The following is a 20,566-nucleotide window of genomic DNA, read 5'->3' on the forward strand; positions in this document are numbered from 1 at the left end:
TTTAATTCAGTACAAGTAAAGGCAGTTTGGGGGCAATTTTCCTTTTTGGGGGCAGGTGAGGGTCTCCTGAGGGAGTTGTTAAAAACAATTGCTTCATGGTAACATAACTGCTGTAGATTAGACTGAAGTAACTGAAATTAAAGTAGAGTATTCTTTCTGTATATAGTATATTTAGACTAACAGCAATAAGAAACATGGGAATTCATGAAACAATATACAGTCCCTGGGAAATTTGACTTAACCAAAGCATCCAGTTCTCTGGGCCATCCAGGCTGCTCTCCAGTGACTTACATAACCAAATGAATGTGCTCTCTAGGACATTTGTGACCTCATCGCTAAGCCTTGCTGCTAAGCTCCTCTTTCTGAGTCCAGATCAACCGGCCCCTTTACAAAAGCTAGTAGCTTCCACTAAGAGCTGGGACTCCAGGTAGAGGAGTGTGTTAATAGAAGTTAAGCTACATTTTAGTGCAGTGGGTTTAGTTCACTGTTGTTTTTCCTTTGACTTTTGCACCAAAACACAAAGTGCTTACTTTTCATTTGTACCTTAATGACTTACTTTAGACTGTGTGATTATAGGGGCTGAATTTTTTTTTGTTGTTGTTATTAGACATAACATCGTTGTAAAATAAATACATTTTAAAGTTTATTGTGTCACAAAGTCAAAGTCTCTTCTGAAAGAAACAGCTTAAATGTTCTAACAATAAAAACTGGAAAAATAGGATCCAATATACAGGCATGTCTAAGCAGGTGACTTTTCAATAAGAAAAATTTAAATGTAGAAGAAATTTTAGAAATTGCCTGGATTATTAGGGTAATACAATTCCAGTTGGCTGTTAATTTAACATCACTTTATTTGATTGAAATAGTAATTGTTTTTTAATTAAAAAACAGTTTTGGAAGTTTTCCCCTTACTAAACCTGATGCTCTCTTTCTATGACAAGACAAATTATATTCTATTTGAAGCATTCCTATGTCTATACTGCTTATATGATGGATTACCTACATTTCCTTGGCCTAATTCCGTCTTGAGATAGATCACTTGTGGAAATAGTTGATATCTTAAATGCATCTTCTCACAAGTTGACATCAACGACTATATGTGGAATTTGAACACCCAGGCAGGGACCGCAACTCTGCTAATGGCTGCCACCACATTTAACTCCCCAAAAGGAGTTACACTTAACATGTCTCAACTATACACACTGAATAATTACCATGGCAACAGAGCTACTAGAGAGATTGGATATTTCCCTCTCTTTCCTTTGACTTTTGCACTGTTCTTTGGAAGAAGTTCCTTAGATCTGACCACTTTTGAGCCTAGTCCTTGTTCTTTCTCTTTGTCTTGAAAAAAAGAAGAAGAAAAAGTACCAAATAAACTATTAATCATTTATATTGCTCTTTTGGTTTTGTTTATATCCAAAGGCATTCTATTTGAATAAAGCATGTCAAGGTAGCATCAGTCAAAATTTGATTCACTATGTTTGCAGGTGATGGCTTGGACAACAGTGTAGCTTCCCCCAGCACAGGTGACGATGATGATCCAGATAAGGACAAAAAGCGTCACAAAAAGCGTGGCATCTTTCCCAAAGTAGCCACAAATATCATGAGGGCGTGGCTGTTCCAGCATCTAACAGTAAGTGGATTCTAAATGACATATGTAAACTAAATATGGACAAACAGTTTTGATAGAAAAAAAAATGGGAGAAAAGTGATCCCTCTGACCTGGAATATTTCATTTATCACTGTGTTCCCACAGTTTTTACAAAAGTGTCAACACTTATTTCTTAGATACGTAACCCCAATGAGGAGTTTGATTTGAAGTTCGCTGTTGCAATGCTGTTAACTTTCATAAGTTCTAAGGTTTAGGAGTTCATGTGCACTTGTGATTTTAAGTATGTATGTTAATGATGTTGCTTTTCTCAGTGTGCCTCTTAAGTACTTAGAACCAGCTTTCACTAAGAAGCAAGTAAGACAAACCCCAGAGAGAAGGACTTAATTTCTTCTGATGCTTTCATGGACCTTTGTAATGAATGGTCTGCAAAAATTTCAATCTTGTTGCAATGGCAGGATGCTCACATAATTTGCTTTTAAGTGGTTTGAACGCACTGGCTGCCATTCCAAAATGTTCATGTGAGTCAGAGCTGCACAGTGAAAGTTGTCCCCACATTTAGAACTGTAAAGGAAAACAGCAATATAGAGTCAGCTCTTCCTGCGTAGTCCCCTGTGACTTATCAAGCAGAGTAACAGTTTATATTGTCTGTGTGAGTATTGCTGTTTTCACTGCAGGAATTCTCCTGAGATGTGAGAAACTGGATATTTGGGGCTTTCTGCCACTGAGGGATTTGTTTTGTTTGGTTATTGTTCTGAATGAATTTCATGTCCAAAATATTTATAATCATAATATTGTGGTGGATATTTTTGTAAGGGCATACTGATTTAATGACATCTAAGGAATAAGATAAAGTGAAAATTTGTGAGTAAAATAATATTTTTAAAATCAGCAAAATTGTTGATCAAGAAACTTTTAATCTGTGGGCCAAGGGATGACTTCAGACAGGTGGTAGCATAGCCTAGCCTAAAATGAACAAATAGTCAGAATCTTGGCTTTTAAAACAATGTCTTGGCTTTTATGTTACTATTTTTACCATAGTTTATTTTTCTGAAGTATCAAAGTGAATTCTGCATTGTCACAAATGTGTCCTGACCTGTTGATCCTTACACCCCTGTCTACCTTCAAAGCCGTGGTCCTCGGTGACCTGCTGTGATACAGGGGGACAAACAGGGGGTGTTGAAGGCCGCACTGGTTCTGCTCCTCTGGAAGAGGCTGTGCCTCTAATAACACTCGTGGGTATAAATTAATCCAACATTTCCAGCATCCAGGAGTAAAATCAAAACTGAGAGCAGCTGGAGGAACTAAAAAACTGGTTTCCACCCTTCATTTCTTCCCATGATGATTCCAAACAGTTACTAGATAATGCTGACAATGTTGGAATCAGCTTTAGGGGTTGGTTAATGTTGGTAGTTATGTAAAGATTTAGATTGTTTAGCTGATTTTACATCATTTTAGGTTTACCTAAAACCTGATTCAGGTGTCATTACTTATCTGACACTTGTTGCTATACACAGATAGTTTGCGATCTGCCTTGTGCACCTTTGCTACTGAGGATTATGGAACTGAATGGGAGAGCCAGGACTAGGGTCTAGGGGCATTTAAAATCAGCAGGAGCTAAGAAGCCATAGTTGGTCAATAGTGCTGATGCAACCATGCTGATATTTCATCACCAGCGCTAACCACCTAACCTGATCTGGAGGCTGAGTGCAGGAAGGGGACCAAATCAGGTCGACCCTGAAGTCACAGCCAGAATGTTTCTATTTCCCGTATTAACAACAACAGAAGAATAGATCTCGTCAACCTATATTTCACTCTGCAAAGGGGCTTTGGCTTTATTTGCAGCTGAGTTACCCCTGAATAAAATATAATCAAATACTGGTTCAGATAAAAATCAGGAGAGAGAAGCAAGTTCTTTTATGCATCCATCGGGTTTCCTGGTTTCCTAGGTTATATTCTTGTGAAGAACCTCGCAGACAGCTATATTACCTTCTTGAAAAACCAAAACGAAGATCTTTTTAATACCCAGCATGATTTTACTTGCATTGCAATGTTTTTAGTGGTCTATGTTATTGGGGTCATTATAATAGAAATTATTCATGAACTGTGTGACTTCCTTCAGTTTTGGGGTCTGTGCTGGCTTCTGTCATTGCCCTGGAAGGGGGAACCCATTTGTCCATGTCTGCAAATGTTCACAGATGTTGCCTCGAGGTTTGTTGGATAGTTCCACACCCTCCTGTCCCATTCTACTGCCATCTGCTCGGACAAAAATATTAATAATGATAATGGTCTTTAAAAAGAAAATGCCCTCATAATGTCATCTAAAAAGCAAAGTTAGGAGGTATATTTACATTTTCTCCCTCCTTTCCCCAATGAGAAAGATTCCCTTCTCTTTTCTCTAATTGCAAGAGCAAATAGATCTCCAGTTCCAAGGAACACTCTTTGTATATTGTTATACTTTCTGAAGGAATGCACGCACTGCTTAGGTAATATTTATAATCAGGAGCTGGTTATAATCAGTTCTGTGAAAAAACCTATAGAGTTTTAAAGAAAGTTTTGTTGTGATTTGTCCAAATGTAAGTAACTACTGACATCTCAGTACTAACCCTTCAACAACTTTACTTCAAGTTCTGAGAGGTCTCCAGGGATGCGCAATTCATTTGGAAGACTGTGTACAAATTTTAAATATAACACATTCTTGCTCTATGATTAATTAAACTTATCTAGAAAATTCTTTCTTAAATCTTGCTAGATTAAAAAAAAAAGCAATGGAAACTCTGGCTAATTAAAACAATTGCAATAACAATTTATTAGCACATTGTAAAAACTAATGTATTAAATACCAAAGACATATTATAAAACCTCACACACTTCTTTAAAAGGAAATTGCTATTTTTTTTTCTTTTTCAAATAAATGGGTCAATCTTTTAATTGGGCTCATTCAGTTAAAAAAAAACCTGCCTCTGAAAAGGCTTTCAAGCATTTGTGTGTTAGAGCTATAGAACAGGCCCTGAATAAAAAAACCTTTCTGGATTTGCACCTCAGCTGCATAAGAAAAATATGTCATTCTGTAGTTATCCACAGGTAGATTTAATCAGTAGCACATTTTACTACTCCAGAGAGAGAACTAAAGCTTCATTCTTGGACTCACCGTCTCTAGCAAGCTCAAGTGGACAAACTTGTGCATAGTGAAAACAATGAAAGAAAAGGGAAACAGATTTTAAACTCTGGCGATATGGGGTAAAAAGGAAATTTCACTGATGTAAATTTTCAGCTTAGACTACTTAGCTGAACATTTGCCAGTTTTGATAACTAGGGAAGGTCTCTTAAAAGAAATTATTCCCTGGAATTGAAAAGAATGACTGACATTTAGATTATAAGAGAGAATTAGAAAGAAAATAAAAGCATTTATTAATTGAAATGCTTACATTTGCCTGAAGACAAATTATCACAAACAATTAAAAATTACTTAATATTGGCATATGAGTTGCTACAGAGTGACAATCAGTGTGGGGGTATATGTCACATCAAGGTTTCTTTTTCTTTCTTAAGGGCATTATTCCAACTGTAAATATAGCTTCCTTTGTCTTAATGTTTAAGATAGATGTGTTTTGCATATTAGCAGTTATTTTGCTACATGGTGTTACAAAGACATATGCTAGTGAAAATGAGAAGGAATAAATACAATGTCTAAGGTAAAAACCAAGGGTCTTTTTCCTACCCTAACATATTGTAATTTTAAATGTAATCTAGATAAAGAAGCAGTTAATATGGTTCTTATTTAATGCCATGACAGTTTCTTCCATGGAGCTACTGTGTGACCCAGGAATGCTGAAAATTAGGAGTGGAGGTTGTTAAAATGCATCCCTGCAGATTCAGGTGAAGAAGCCATTCAAGGGATGATACATCTGGTTGGCATTGACCAGTAGGGGAGGTGATCCTGAAGGTGAATTGATTTTCATTCACATTTTCTTGGGTTCCCTATCCTTTCATGAATCTTAAGAATCCCATTGGCTACTGTAGAGACAAACTTTATTTCTAAGTCAGATACAAATATTTTGCTATCTGGTTTTGTTTTGTTCACTTCTATTTGTGAACTAACCTGGAAAAAAATTTTTTTTTTGTCTGTGGCCAAATTTATGTCTCAATTTCTTATTTATGAGACTTTCCTCTCAATGTGGATAAAGCCAAAGTGAAGGGTTGTAGATCTTCCAGTTTGAGAATGGCGTTTCCATAGAAACACTATTAGATGAAAAGTGCCCTGCGGGGCTGCCACTCTAAGGATGGAGTAAATGGAATTGAATTGGGAATCGAACGCTCTAGAAGAGACAGATGTTGTTTCATTGGTTTTGCTTTTGGTGACAAGATCTGTTGGAGACATCTTAGTGTCATATCTCTGCTTGCAATTTTGGAAGAATTGCTCTCTGATTATTATGAGTTATTATTACAATGAAAGGGTACTCCTAATTGGTATCCAGATAACCCATTCTGCTAATTCAAGTCAAAAGGTATTAGATAGTTAGGCATGTAGATGGGTAGTAGAAGGAATTTGCGCCTCTCCTCCCATTTCTATTTTTGTCTGTTCCTCACCTCCATATTTTGCCAGTTTTAACAATGAGTCTTTTTATTGTGTTTTACTAGCTAGCATGCTTCAGCTACCATTAGTCCTAAGAAGGTAGTGGACAGGAAGAGTATATTCTTGAACTCTTGTCTGCAATGTCAGTTGGGGTAGTACAAAGTATTACTTTTAACCTTGTCCTAAACTGTCTTCATGCTCATATATATGCCTGAAACAAAGAAGGTGGTTGGTGGAGATAGCAGCTAACTTTGACTCCTCCTTAACTACATGTTATCTGCAGATATATTATTACATTAAGAGATTTGAAAACTAGTATTGAGTGAGATATTTTTTCCTTCCAGATGTCCATGTACCATGTAAAAAATGAGCTCTCTTAAATCTGTATGAAGAATATCTTCGTAGTTATTACTTTTACCCTTGCATGGAGTTGCCAATGACCTTCACAGTCTTTAGTAATGATGATGGGTCAGAGCTAGGCTTTGCTGAAAGTAAACCAGGCTTGGATGATAAATCCTTGTATTTTAATTTTAAAGGATCTCAGCTCCGTAGGAGATAGCTTATTTCAACTTTGATTAGATAGGAACCCTGACATTTTTTTTTCTTTTTACCCTTGGAAATCATGTGTCTCAGGAAGAAAATAGAATAGCTTATTTAATTACTTGGGGGTAATAGTGGAATGTCCTAATTCTTTTGTGATATACATCACCTAAACTCTGTTTTAATAATGAAGTGGTTGTTTTGAGATTCTGGGACAACTGCCTTTTTCTTTTTCTTAGCTGGTTATTGAAATCCTAATGGGATGGGTGATGAATTTTCTTAGGTCAGGTAAACTGAAAAGGCTACAGCTGGAATTCTTCACCCAGAAGAATCGGAGTTAATACTAATGATCATTGTGAATTAGAAGATCAAAGGCGAAGCATCAGCCTGTTCTCCAAGTTGTTGCCCCAGAGGCCATTAGTGACCTGGCAGAGCTCTCTCCCAGCCTTCCACACACCTCCTTCCCCTTGTCCCAGCCTTTCTTCCCCATCTAGTTATGCACCTCTGACCTGTGGTAATTATAGTCAGTTGATGAGGAGGCATGGGGGAAAAGAAAACAATCAAAAATAAAAACAAATGTCCAACTTTAAAATTGCCCATTTATCCAGGTACCTAGAACTCACAATCAAACGAGCGCTGATTGGGGCTCTGTTCTTTTTGGGGTGTGATTGAAATTTTTGTGCTCAGTCAAATGGTTTGTTCATTTCAGTGATGATTGGTGCCTTCTGTAAGGAACTTGTGCAGAGTCTGGCTGGCAATCTGTCAAATTATTTAAAATTTTCCTTCGGTTTCCAAGGCTAAGTCAAAAATACACTATAGTTTGGTTTTCTGATATCCTCTTAATTGGGCTGATTAAATTAAGAATTAGGTTCAAAACAAAAGTGCCCACATAAGCACAATTTATTAAGTTGCTGGTTGCTGATGCACATACCTCTTTGAACACTAGCCAGCCATTTATACTTCAAAGCACATATCAATATCATGTTTTCCTCTGATTTCTCTTAGTGATGATGTATTTTTGAAGATAAAATATCAAACTCAGTCATTGACTATGTAACTGCTCCTCCTCAATTTATCTTTCAGATTAAAACCAGAGCATCACATAGATATGTGTGAATGTATTTCTTACACTAGCTCAGTCCGACCCTTAGGACTGTGATATACAGTATTCCCTCACTTATCACGGGTATTATGTTCTAGACTATCCCTCCACCCCCACCCTCCCGCGATAGGTGAAAATCCGCGAAATAGGAACCTTACATTTATTTTAGTATTTATATATATTTTAAGGTTTTAGAAACCATTCCCACACACAAACCATTCTCAGTCCCTTATTAACCTTTCCCACTCCCTTATTAACATTTTCCACACTTTTATAAACACTACTTATGTTCTTAAACATATTCTACACTCTTAAACTGATGTAACTTTAACAACATATGTATACAGTACCGCAAAGTCCCGTGATATAGCGAAAAATCCGCAATAAATAATTAAATATAATATTTTTTAAAATCCCACGATACAGTGAGGCTGCGATAAGTGAACCGCAATACAGAGAAGGACTACTGTAACATAGGCTTGGCTTTTCACTTTCTCAATGGTTAAGATTTCTTGTGAAGGTACTTTGCTTTCAAGTATGAAGGTTTGATGGGGAGAGAATCAGATGGTTTCGTTTTTGAAAGGATTCCAGTGTTTTGGTTTGATTGTTTGTTGTTTTGCTGGTAGAAGTAAATCTATATGTCATAGAATTCAGGAGACTTTGTGTTAACTGAAAACATCCTCATTACATCTCAGTCTTTCTTATGAAATTGTGAGCCTGACTGTGTGTGTTACCTATGTCTCTACGTACTTGGATATTTTGGGACAACTCTCTCTGAACCTCTACTGTCTGTACCAATCCTAGTGGGGAAAATGGATCCATTTTACTTCTATGTTTAGGGTCCTAATTTTCTGCTTCTGTTGATGTAAGCCCATCCCAGAGGGTAACCAAAGAGTGGAGACCATACTGCAATGATCTGTTGCTTGGGTCACAAAACCCTCTTGGGCATGGCCCAAGCTTACCTGTGCTATACTGCATGCAATGGGGTAGCAAAAATTATTTTATTAAATCATTTCATTTAGTAATGATAGCGATTGTGTGAAGTCATATCAACATGACTTCTACTCACACAGGTGCTGGTGTTTTCCTACTGCTTGCCCCTACATTGCAGAGTCCTGAGCCTGATAAAGTTGGCTTGCTTCAATGGGCTCAGTACTCACTTCAGTGTGTTGAGAGCAGGAGTGAGCCCTCAGGAACTCAGAGAAGGCCCCTGGTCTTGGTGGTCCTATAGAGAACTTCCAAGAGTAAAGGAGTAGCTGAAGGAGTTATGCCAGGCAATTCTCTAACATTTCAAAGACTTTCCAGGCCTTGTCTTTTCTTGCCCTTGCAAAATACAAGGTGTATTGCTCTATCTTGAGCACTATAAAGGAAAAATAGACCTCAGCTAACTTACTGTTACAAATACAAACACCCTGCATTTGTTAATATTTAAATGAGATACAAATTGCTTGGTTTTTAAATATGTTATTCAAAATATTCTAAAATGGAGACCTTGGTCTGACTTAACTACTTGTATTTTAATGTCCTCCTGGTATTATCTCTTTCCACATATACACAATGTATATGACAGCTTTTGGGTGTCTTTGCTTTTCAGTGTGTAATATTCTGTGATTGTTTTTGTTAGTATTCACACCAACTTCGTTGCTGGCATCCCTGCAGAGCCCTGGTGCTCTCTCATGACACAAGTGATCTCTGATAATTCAATGTCCTGAGAAGTTCTTAGGACATCCAGAGGCCAGGAGGTGTAGTCTGTTAACAGGGACACTCATCTTAAGAAAGATTAGTGAGTGGAGATAATTGCTGTTGCAGTTTATAATAGAAGTTTAGGAATAATTTCTATTTATTATTTAAAGAAAAGTCAATTTACAAACTTCTTGGAGGAAAAACTCTACAAAAATGACCTGATTTTATTTTTAAGAAAAGAATGAAATTATCGCCTGCCTACATAATCTTAATTTTATCGTGTTTTAAAAAAAATTATCTATTAATTGCTTGACTTTTTTGACATTGGATAATTCTGTCTTCTTAAGAGTTGAAAAAAAATGATCAAAAGGCTAAATAAAATTGTGTGTCTCTGTGGTCCTTTGTAGTTTAATATTTTCATATAACCCTTGATTCTTAAGACAGTCTTGTAAGGTAGGCAGGATGACATGAATGAAGTTTAGAGAAGTTAATGATATTTTTTCAAGTTCAAAAGCTAGGAACTGGCTGAGCTGGAACCAAGATCTTCTGACTTGAATTTCCATGTGCTTTCCACCAAGTTGCCTTTCAAACATAGAGCAAATCAAATTGCATTGTGGGAGTTCAAAAGTATAATTATGGTCTCATTCCATGAATTAACTAATTTGTATATTTTTAACATAAAAATGTGAACCAGAGGGTTTGGCAAAAAACTTCATAATGCAATCTGATGGTTATTGTCAACTGAGTGTCAAGGATGGTCCTTTCCTATCTAGGTTCTTTCTATCTGCCCATAAACAAAGGTATAGCTACAGCTATTGATATTTTGTGCAATTGTTATAATTATGCAGTGTTAGAATTTCAGATTTTCAACATTGACTATTCACTCTTTCTTATGGAAATATGTAAATCTCTACCCCTGTCTGTTACTAACAATGTCTGATAGTAGTTTGGGGGTGAGGAATCCTTCCTCACACAAATCCTACCTAAACCTTCTAACAGAGACTTGAGCTCCTTGAAGATTCTATGCCTGTCACGTGTCCAGGATGCCAAAGAGCTATGTCTTTAATTTGCTTTATGGAGATAGAAGAAACTGCTTATGCAGCCACGATTACTCTTGAAACTACAATCCAACTGTCGTTTCTCCGCAAAGAAGGCTGCTAAACCCCGGAGAGTTAAGCCACTGCTCTGGGGTATGACACCGAGGTCTGATCATTTTAAAGCTAGTAATAACCAGAATCCTAAAATTCTTATGAATAAAATGTAATTTTAGTAATGTTTCCATAAACAGTGGTAATGGTGGCATTTTAGTAGGCAGTGACATTAGTCACATCAAAATTGCACCACATTGGCTTTTAAATTACTCCACCTGTCTGTATGAATAGAATTTTCAGTGTAAAAGCAGAGAGACAGCTGCTGCTAATGTCTTCTTCTCCCTGTGCAGATAATGCTGGCAGATCTACATGCATAAAGGACTGGTTTGTGATGTAAAATGGTACCTGACCCTGCTGGCTCCTGAGCTACAAAGAAATACCTTTAATTATCAGGGACAGTGTTTAGCTGTTGATACAAAAATATCAGCTTCCAGGGCTGTAACCTCAGGTTCACGCCCTCTAGTAATGTCACCCACCCTACACTCTTTTCCTCCCACCCACATCCGTAGTGAGATGGGTGAACATTTATCTTGATGTGTTTCAGAAACATGCAAGGCATTAATACTTAAAAAGGAAATCGTCTAATACTGTATGAACTTGATTGATGATCTTTCCGTTTGAGAACTTTTAAAGATTAGTGGAATCTGGCTCCTTCTTTCCAGCCAGAATGGAAAGATGGTATACTGTTTATACCTTCAAAGGGCTTAGCATCATTTATCTCATACAAATCCCTGTTCTCATGTGAGGATCATGGCCAGGCATTCATAGCACAGGAAGGGTAAAGAATCCAGGGTTCGAGAGTATCAGATGTTTTACTAGGTGCCCATGCTTCCTGTTGATATATGATGAAGCTTACTTTCAGGAGAAGAAGCCCATTTGTCCGTGGCCTTTTGATTATGGTCTATTGCAGCAGCTTCATCGAAATAAGGGCAGACCAGCCAAGGAGATCCTTCTGTTCGAGATGCCTGTTGCCAACAGCGTATTTGGTGAAATGGTAAATAGGGTATATACTTGTCTGGCTCTTTTGCAGGCATTCTTTTTCACTTCTTTCACACAACTGGTGTTCTCGTGTTTAATTTAACAAGGAATGAGTAGTAAATGAAAGCTGCAGCCTGAAATCCCACTGTGAGCATGTTTTGCACTAGGCTCCCCAGTGACAAGGCAATTTGTGAAATTATGTGATGGAGTAATTAGATGAAGCCGGGGCTCCTGATTGTTGCCATGCATATGTGGTGAGGGTTTGTTGGGAAAAGGGAGGGGGAGAAAAAATAGATTATTACCCTGGCAAGTTGGCTCAAAGCTTCTTCATTTATTTGTAAACAGAATATTTAGTGACCGCATAGGAAGTAGCTGTAATCACCAGCTCATAAAGAAACCACAGCAGAGCTTTTGGATTTTTGCAGAGTGCTCATGTAAAATTTAAGCTGGGAGGCAGAATCCCTGTTAATGTAATTAGGATCTAATTTACCACCCTTTGCACACAGATGTAATAATGTCTAGATATTTATTCTATCTTTAAGCACATTACATATACCTCAGTGCAGCAGTTACCGAACAGAAACAGGTGTGAGCACTTTCCTAATTCGTTTTTACACTGTAAACACGTAGCAATTTAAGGGAAATATTTACCAAAAACGAGGGAAAGGAATGTCTGCAAATGAGGCAGTAATGGACAGTTGTCCTTTATGTACTGATGGATTTCTCAATGGTTAAGTAAATTAAAGCAAATGTTAGAAAAATCAATAGGCCAGCATAGTCTTGGTTTTGCCTCATAGACTTCAGGACAGAATGACAGATGTGGTGTCTGTGACCCATTTAAGTATTAATGCTTGAAAAACTGCTTCTGCATGCAAGGTTATACAGGCTTAGAAACATTCTGCTATATTAAATTACAGACTAATATTTTTTAAGTATATGTGGATTTCATATGTTTCAGTTAGGTTGTTCTTATGTGTTGCATTTATTCTGGAAGATTAGTAGCTTAGTTGTTGCAATAGCACCATAAATCAGTTTTGAATGTTCCCATACAGATACATCTTCAAAAGGCTGTAGTGGGAAGGTGAAGATGATGTATATTGAGCTTCCATGTATCGTGAAGTGAATATGCTCAATAACACTCTATGTTGGAAACCAAAATTAGATTCAATTAAGGGGAGGATGCTCAGAGCCTTTGGAAAGAAATCTGTAAACTACCATTCAAATGTGATATTATAATTCAGGTAATCTTCAGGGCTACAGATGCTATATTTTACATAGAACTGACATGCATAACATGTCACATAGGTTCGCTGTCACAGCATGTGGTATTTTCGGACTGTTCTCATGTCTGAGTGGTAGGTATGAACTTCTGAGAAAGAGAAGGCTGGCCTTTGATCCACCTCAGCATTATCTGTTTTCCCATCTATCTCTCCCAATACCAACTTCAAGAGAAGTGATGTAAATATGATCATAGTATTGGTCTGTTAACTGCTGGACACAGGAAGACGAAAAGAGAAACAAGGCAAAATGAACTTGAGTACTGGCTTCAGGGACCCAAGCTGATTTTCATAACCCAAATAAAATGGAGGGTTGAAGTCATTATCCTGGTAATTTGGGGAGAAGGTGCCCTTTGTCACAAAAAGAGTTAGGCTGGCTTAAAGTGTCATGTTTACTTTCTTATGCCAAGTAAACTTAGACAGTAATTACTTACTTCTTTACTCATGACAAAGTAGTTGTGGTCCAGCCTGCCTTCAGGTTTTAAAAATCAGGATGTAATGGGGATATTGTGATACATGAAGTCACTGGAAACATTGCTAGGTTGATGTGATAGAGAGAAGTGGAATGATTGTTTAGCTTCTTAATAGAAGATATTTTCTTGATTTTAATTTTTATGCAACATAATATTAATAGTCACAACATTCCTCTGAATCTGTATCATGAGATTTAGCAAAGTACTCACTTGGAGATTTAACTGAAATGTAAACAGTAACTTTAAATAATGAAATTGTACCATCTAAAAATGAAAATTACTACAGAATTTAAGATTCTTTCATTCCTTCTAAAACAGTGCCTCTTAAACATTAGTGTGCACTCAGATTATCTAGGGATTTTTTTTTTTTTTTTTCTTTAGTGAAGAGTCAGTTCAGAGGGGTGGGTCCTGAGATTCTGCATTTCAAGCAAGCTCCCAGGTGATGATGATGTTGCTGGGCCATAGACCACACTTTGCGTAGTAAGAATCTAAGGCACACACACAAGCTGACAGGTTTTAAATGGGAAGTTGATTGCTTCTCTCCATCTTTGATTTTTATGTTTTGACTTTCTTCTCTGATTTTGAAACTTAATGCATTACTTTTACCCTGTCGATTGGGTAAAGTGCTGTTTTTCCCCTCTCGGCCAACTTTTAGTTCTTTTTCAGTGGACAAGGACTTTCTTTTGAATATCAAAGAGTTTTTAAATGATAGACATTATTTTTTAGAGCAGCTTTAGGTTCACGCAGAACTGAGGAGAAGGTACAGAGATTTTCCATATACCTTCATCCCCCATCTGCTCATGCCCCCCCCTATTATGAATGTCCTCCACCAGAGTGGTACATTCCTTACAATTGATGAACCTACATTAACACATCATTATCACCCGAAGTCTTCGTGGTGCACATTCTATGGATTTGGACACATGTATGACATTGTATCCACCATCATAGAATGATGCGGGGTAGTGTCGCTGCCCTAAATGAATCTCAGAGTTTTCATTGGGTCTCTCGAATACCCAGAAAGCTTCTGGTAGACCAAGAGCTCTGCAGATGTACAGACTTTTTCTTTTGGGCTTTGTTGACAATGCATTTGTGTGTTCGGGGTGGGAGAAAAGTCAATTCTGCAGGTCGAGCGTTGCAGCATCTTTTTCTTCACCCCCAGCGAGCTTCAGAGCTCTGGTGGTGGAAGCCCTCATGGGGGGAGGGCAGCGTGGGCAGTGGTGGTGCTGGCCTCCAAATCCCCGCTCCAGCCCTCCAGATATGACAGCCTTTGTCAGCAAGAAAGTAACAAATCACTAAGTACAGAAACGATACATATATTTGAGGGAGAAATGCTTTTGTTCCCAGTACTACCCGCCAACTTGAGGTCTGCTCCAGGAAATCCTTTTGTATTTCCGCTGCCTCGGGTACTTTATCTGCCGTGGACACTCTCAAGTTTCACAGTACCCTGGAAGATGAATTTGTTTTAAACAGTGCGCATCTGAAAAGTATTTTCTCTCTAGTTTGGCTAAGATCTAAGGAATTATTGTAAGTGGCATGTACCTATTAATCATTGCTTAGCAGGTAAATTCTCTCACTCATTAGAGTTCACATGCTGGATGTAGTTTCTTGAAATTAGATCATTTATTTTTGTCTAAGTCATCAAGGATCAAAGGTCATAAGGAATCCAAAAGCCATTAGTCAGGGTTCTTTTCTGGACCACTTAGATGTCATTGTGCGAGTCACCCATGGCAGCCCGGGCCTGGCCTGCTGTCAGGGAGCTGGCAGGGTGCCTACTTTATTTCCAGTTTGCATAGATAAAAAGCAGAGCAGCTACTCTCAGAATCACTATAAAAATAAGCTTACATAAAATCTCCATTTGAAATACAGTATGTGTGTGTCCCAGCATGCTTTATCTTATGGAAGCCATGGGACCTAGAAATCAAAATTAGGAAGAGAGGCATACATCTGATGGCACTGTGGATTATTCTTTGTTTTTGGTGCAGGCATTTGTAATTCATTGTGAATTGAGCAAAGACCAGATTTTCACAAGGAATTGTAATGACAAACCAAGTGTTGAATTTGCTAATGTAAAGTAAAACTGAAGGCATCACTTTAACAGTTTTCAAAAAAGTATATTTGACACCCCCTCTTGTTAATACTGAAGTACATTTGGCAGTAATGAGTTTATGTGGATCAGGAGCAGTGGGTAAGAGATGTAGTCGTCAATTCATTTACTTCCCCCTTTGAGCCCTGTGGGTCTCAGGCCCACACCTTGAAGTGAAAACATCATCAATTACCCAGATGACAGGCACTCTGGACTCACTCCCTAAAAGTGTTCGTACTGGACCAGAAACTGTGAGCACTCAGCAACATCCATCACTTCATTGTTCAAGAGAGTGATTGAGTCCATCGTGGGGTGAATTTCCAAGGTAAAAAGGCCAAGGACACATGCATGAAATAACATATATTTGGATTTTTTAAAAAATCAGGCTATTAACACATATCCTGTTTCATGTTCAAAGCTTATTAATTATTAAGGAGCTAGCCTGCATGTGATCCTACAATTAATAATTATCCCCCCATTTAACAGATGGAACATTTTACAAAAAGGAGGTGGGATAGAAAAGGCTGAAGACCTACCAGAGAGATCTGAGTATACCAATAAGGTAGAGGCTGACAAAAGAACTTCAGAGCCCTAATTTTTTCAGCCTGCTGGATCTTACCACCTCCATGCCTCAACACTGACAACCACGGTTTGTCATTGCACTGGACGCTGCCTTGCGCACACAGTTGGTGGGATCTGATGAGAACTGAGTCTGAAGTCTGCATGGCCTCATCAGAGCCACGCCTTTCTCACACTTATTTAAAGTGGTCATGGCTGCTCTATGGCAGCACCAGAGCTATGGGGTCCCTGCATGGGTGCCATGCTGCCCCTAGAGCTCTCTGTGACTCTGACCCCTACATTGCAGCAAGAGTGAGGGGATTACGCTGGCAGCAGGATGAATGCTGGGCCCTTATCTAGAAACGCCTTAAATTGTTTGGTTTATGCGGCAGTGGCTGGAACGGCTCTCCTGACACGATGTCCTAATCCCACCACACAGCAGGAAAAAGCAACTTTCACAAACGGGCTTGTTACTTTCCCCACCGACAATGATGGCTGAACTATAGGCCACATCTACCCTTATCTCTGCATGACAACAGAAACTGGGCCATTAAAGTTTTTTCTTTTTTTCAATTAAGTTCAAATGTTTTTTGAGTGCCTACTATGTGCAAGGAAGGCACATTGCAGAGCTTTCTGGGCACTGCTCTAACTGATGGTGCAGTTTGTAGGAAGAACATGAGTGAGGAGAACAGGTAGGAGACAATTAGAACAGGTCAGGTAAGAAGGTTGCAGTTGTGAGAGTGTAAGATGTAGGCGGGAGATATTTGGGAGGCAGATCTGGCACCTCACGCAGAGAAACATTTAAGCTGAGATGTGTGGTCACACACTATGCTGAGAGCCAATGGCAGGCTGAGGTCTATCCTCGGTGCAATGAATGTAGAGAATTTACAAGGAATAATAAAATCGCACCCACAATTCTAAATAATGTCAGTGAGTGAAGTCCTCCTGCTGGGCCAGACCGCTGCGCTCTGTCTCCACTTGGGTGGGTCTTGGCTAAGCACTTTCATGCTTTATCTCATTGAGTTCCCACAATGACCATCTAAGGGAGGTCCTGTCTGTCTCCTATTTTCCTGATGAGAAAGCCAAGTTTCACAGAGATCAAACTACTTGCCTGAGGAAGCACAGTGAGAAGCAAGGGCTGGATTTAAACTTAAGCCCATCTGACTCAGATGCTGTTTTCGTGACCACTCGTGAGTGGACATTTGGCAAAGAAGAGCATCAGAGATGACTTCCCTATTTCATGTTGGGCAGTTAGGGAGTGGTGGTATCAACAGGCTCTTTCACGGAACACGGGAAGTCAGAAGGAGGAACTGGTCTGGGGGAAAGGTGAGGTGTTCAAGTTGGGCTAAGCTGTGGCTCTGATGCTGGTGAGACATCCATGTGAGCTGTATGGCCAATAGTTAGAAAGGGGATTGCTGGGGTGAAAGCACACGACTTTGGGGTTACCTCCAGTGAAATTAGAGACGTGTGTATATGGAGTCGTGGATCCAGGGAGTGCTGGGAGAGAAAAGGAGGAGGTCAAAACAGAATGGGGGCGATGCCTATTGTTCTCCTATTTTTAAAGGCTGTTGGAGGGCGGAACTAGAGAATGAGACCAAGAAGCAGGTAGAAGGTCCATCAAACATGGAAGTGCATTGAACTGACCTCCAAGGTCCCTTCTAGCTCCAACTATTTAATATTCTAAAAAAAAAAGAAGGAAGCTACAGTGATAAGAAAGTCAAAGAGTTCATCCCTAAACATAATCCATCATGGTCCTAAAACTGTTCCCCTTCCTGTCATCCTCATCTCAGTTAATGGCATCTGCATGGATCTGGAAGCTCTGACCAGGAGCCTAGGGGTCTGCACTGGAAGTTCCCTCTCCTTCCCCTTCACAGATATCTGCTTACTCCCTGAGTCCCACCAGTTCTCCCTACTACACACTTCTCCAACCTCTTACTCCTTTCCAGGCCCACAGCCTCTGCCTTGTCTCCTGCTTGCTCATTGTCCTGAACAGCATCCCTGCCTCTAATATTGATCCCTTATGAACATTTTGCCATTAGAGTGATTTTCTAAAGTAAAAGTTGGCCAAGTCCCACCCCCTACTTAAAATCCTGTGATATCTCCCTATTGCCCTTAGAACATCATCCTTGGCATGCCATTCAAGGCCCCTCTGAGGTCTAACATAGGCCCACTTAGAGCCCAAGCTCCTCTCTTGCCCTTTCCATATGCACTCCCTACATGGGGCTGGACTCAAGACTGAAGGCTTAAGCTCCCCACAGGTGCTGAACGGTCCGGCCCTCTGTGCAGCTGCACATGCTGTTCCCTCATCTAGAATGCATTCCCTCCTTGCCCACTTCTCCACACTTTCTTCTGTATCCTTCATATCTTATCTCAGCTGCCACTGCTTGGGGAAGCCCTTCCTGGTCCTCCCCAGGAGACAGGAAATTGTTCCTGCACCCTGAGGGTCATCTGATATAAAGTAGTAATCCTGGCTACTTTATTTACCAGCTGCCTCCCTATCAGAGGTCAGGATTTCATCTCTCAGCTCTAGATCTTCAGAGCCATATCATAGACACTTAATGATATTTACTGACCCAATGAGTGAGCAAAGTTTCAAAATAGTGGTGACCAAGCCCTGAGGTTTATGAAGGAGAAGGACTAAGAAAGGTCCTGGCATGGGGGTGAGAAAGTCATCACTGACCTTTCAAAGAGCTGGAAGCTGTAGTATAAGGCACGCAAGTGATGCTGCAATAGAGACAGACAGCAAGGTTAGACCCTTTTGCCGTGCTTGAGGAAATATACTAAAGGATATAATTTGGGCAGGAGCTTGAGGAAGTAGTAACAAGAAGGGAAGGTTTTTCTTTCCTTTTGTTAATATTTAGGAGACCTGGGAGATTTGATCCTGCTTACACATAGAATCAAATTCAGCTGTTTTCCATGAAACTGCTACCACGTTCCACCCAAGTTGTTAATACACAGTCCAGGTGGATACTTAGGCAATAGAGAAGGTACTTTTGGAGATGAGCACAGAAAAGAACAGATTAATAGAACAAGGATCAAGGAGAAGTCGACAGTGGAGGGGTTGAGTGGAGAGGATGATGGGATGGTGTCTCAGAATAAGAGCTTAGCAGTAAATGTGAACCAGGAGAAGATGAAGGTAGAGGGATTTAGAAATAGAGAAGAGGGGTGAGTCTTATTTAGCTGCTGTTCTCCCAGATCTTTTAGCAGAGCAGGGGGCAAAGTCAACTGCTGAGTGTCCAAGAAGTAAAATATTTTGGAGAACCCAGTAGGCAGACCAACAGAGAGAGAGAGAGAGAGAGAGAGAGAGAGAGAGAGAGAGAGAGAGAGAGAGAGAGAGAGAGAGAGAGAGAGAGAGAGAGAGAGAGAGAGAGAGAGAGAGAGAGAGAGAGAGGTTAAAGAACCTTCACAGTGCAATTGAGAATACATGTAGTAATAGTGCTAGACACTGCACTGTGACCAAAGACTGGCTAGGCTTTTAACGGGCACATTTCATAATCAACCTGCTTTTTACAACTTAAAATTAAGATAAAATTATAAATTTTTAGTGGTTTTCCATAAGAAAAAGTAATTGCATTTTCTATTCTTGAAAAATTAGCATTATGGGTAGAATTCCTTGAGCCCCAATCTGAGCCACTGAAGTTTGTGCTATCATATGGAGGTTGGTGAACTCGAGATTGCCTTAAAGTTTTTATCTCAGTTATGGAGGAAGTTATCATGCAATTACTGTACATTATCTTTCAGTGCTGCTTGTGTGAGAAGTTTGCAAACTTGTTATTGATAACCTTTAAATGTGAGTTCAATGAAAACTATGCAAATGCAACTGTCTACTAAGATAAAAGAAATTTTTTTTTTTACCATGATATATGAGACAAAGGCAGGATTTAAAATTTAACTTCAACAAATCAGCACAATATTTTTGAATATTTGAGTAACTGTAAAGGTTAACAAGGAAAACGATCCAGGTAGGTGTGCTTTTTAAATCACTCCTCTGCCAGGGGCCTCATTTTTAATGATGGGAAGAAGGGATGGCTGGCATGAACAGATTCCTTTAGATTCACGAGTTGAAGTTGAATTGATCTTGACACTGCTCCAGAAGAGTCTACTCTTGTCATTTTGGTTTGATGGTAAATGATGTACACCTGGCTTCGTGAAATAAAAAGACACCCCACACATAATGAACAGCTCATTGTCATACATAAGGAGTAGTTGACTCAGTGTGATCGGCAAGTCACAAGATGACTCATTTGAAGTCTTGGTATCTAAATAGTAAGGCCTACTGACGGGCAAACATGCTGAAAGGAAGATAGATAGATAGATAGATAGATAGACAGATACATACATACATGCATACATACATACATACATAGTTAAGATAGATAGATGGCTCATTGGTCTTTCAAATATTTTTAGGAAAAGAACTAAAAATAAGTCTTCTATTTAGAACTGCAAGGGCAATGGCATGACAGTGTTGAAAGCCACTGTCGCTGGTTTATCGGGGGCATTTCTGCTCTTGTCTTTGGGATCATCCGAGTG

At 39.2% G+C, this 20,566-nt stretch overlaps 1 protein-coding gene across 2 annotated transcripts in view; it reads left to right on the top strand.

The window, feature by feature from the left end:
• Positions 1 to 20,566, top strand: part of MEIS1 (Meis homeobox 1) — a 132,106-nt gene that overhangs the window by 71,586 nt on the left and 39,954 nt on the right. For both annotated transcript variants that reach the window (XM_090281409.1, XM_090281408.1), the window contains exon 8: positions 1,488 to 1,633. In XM_090281409.1, the coding sequence (XP_090137535.1) occupies positions 1,488 to 1,633 (146 nt within the window). The remainder of the gene's footprint in view (positions 1 to 1,487; positions 1,634 to 20,566) is intronic.

The sequence above is a fragment of the Furipterus horrens genome, unplaced genomic scaffold (assembly GCF_987537825.1).
Source record: "Furipterus horrens unplaced genomic scaffold, mFurHor1.1.pri manual_scaffold_6, whole genome shotgun sequence".
In the NCBI taxonomy this organism is placed as follows: domain Eukaryota; kingdom Metazoa; phylum Chordata; class Mammalia; order Chiroptera; family Furipteridae; genus Furipterus; species Furipterus horrens.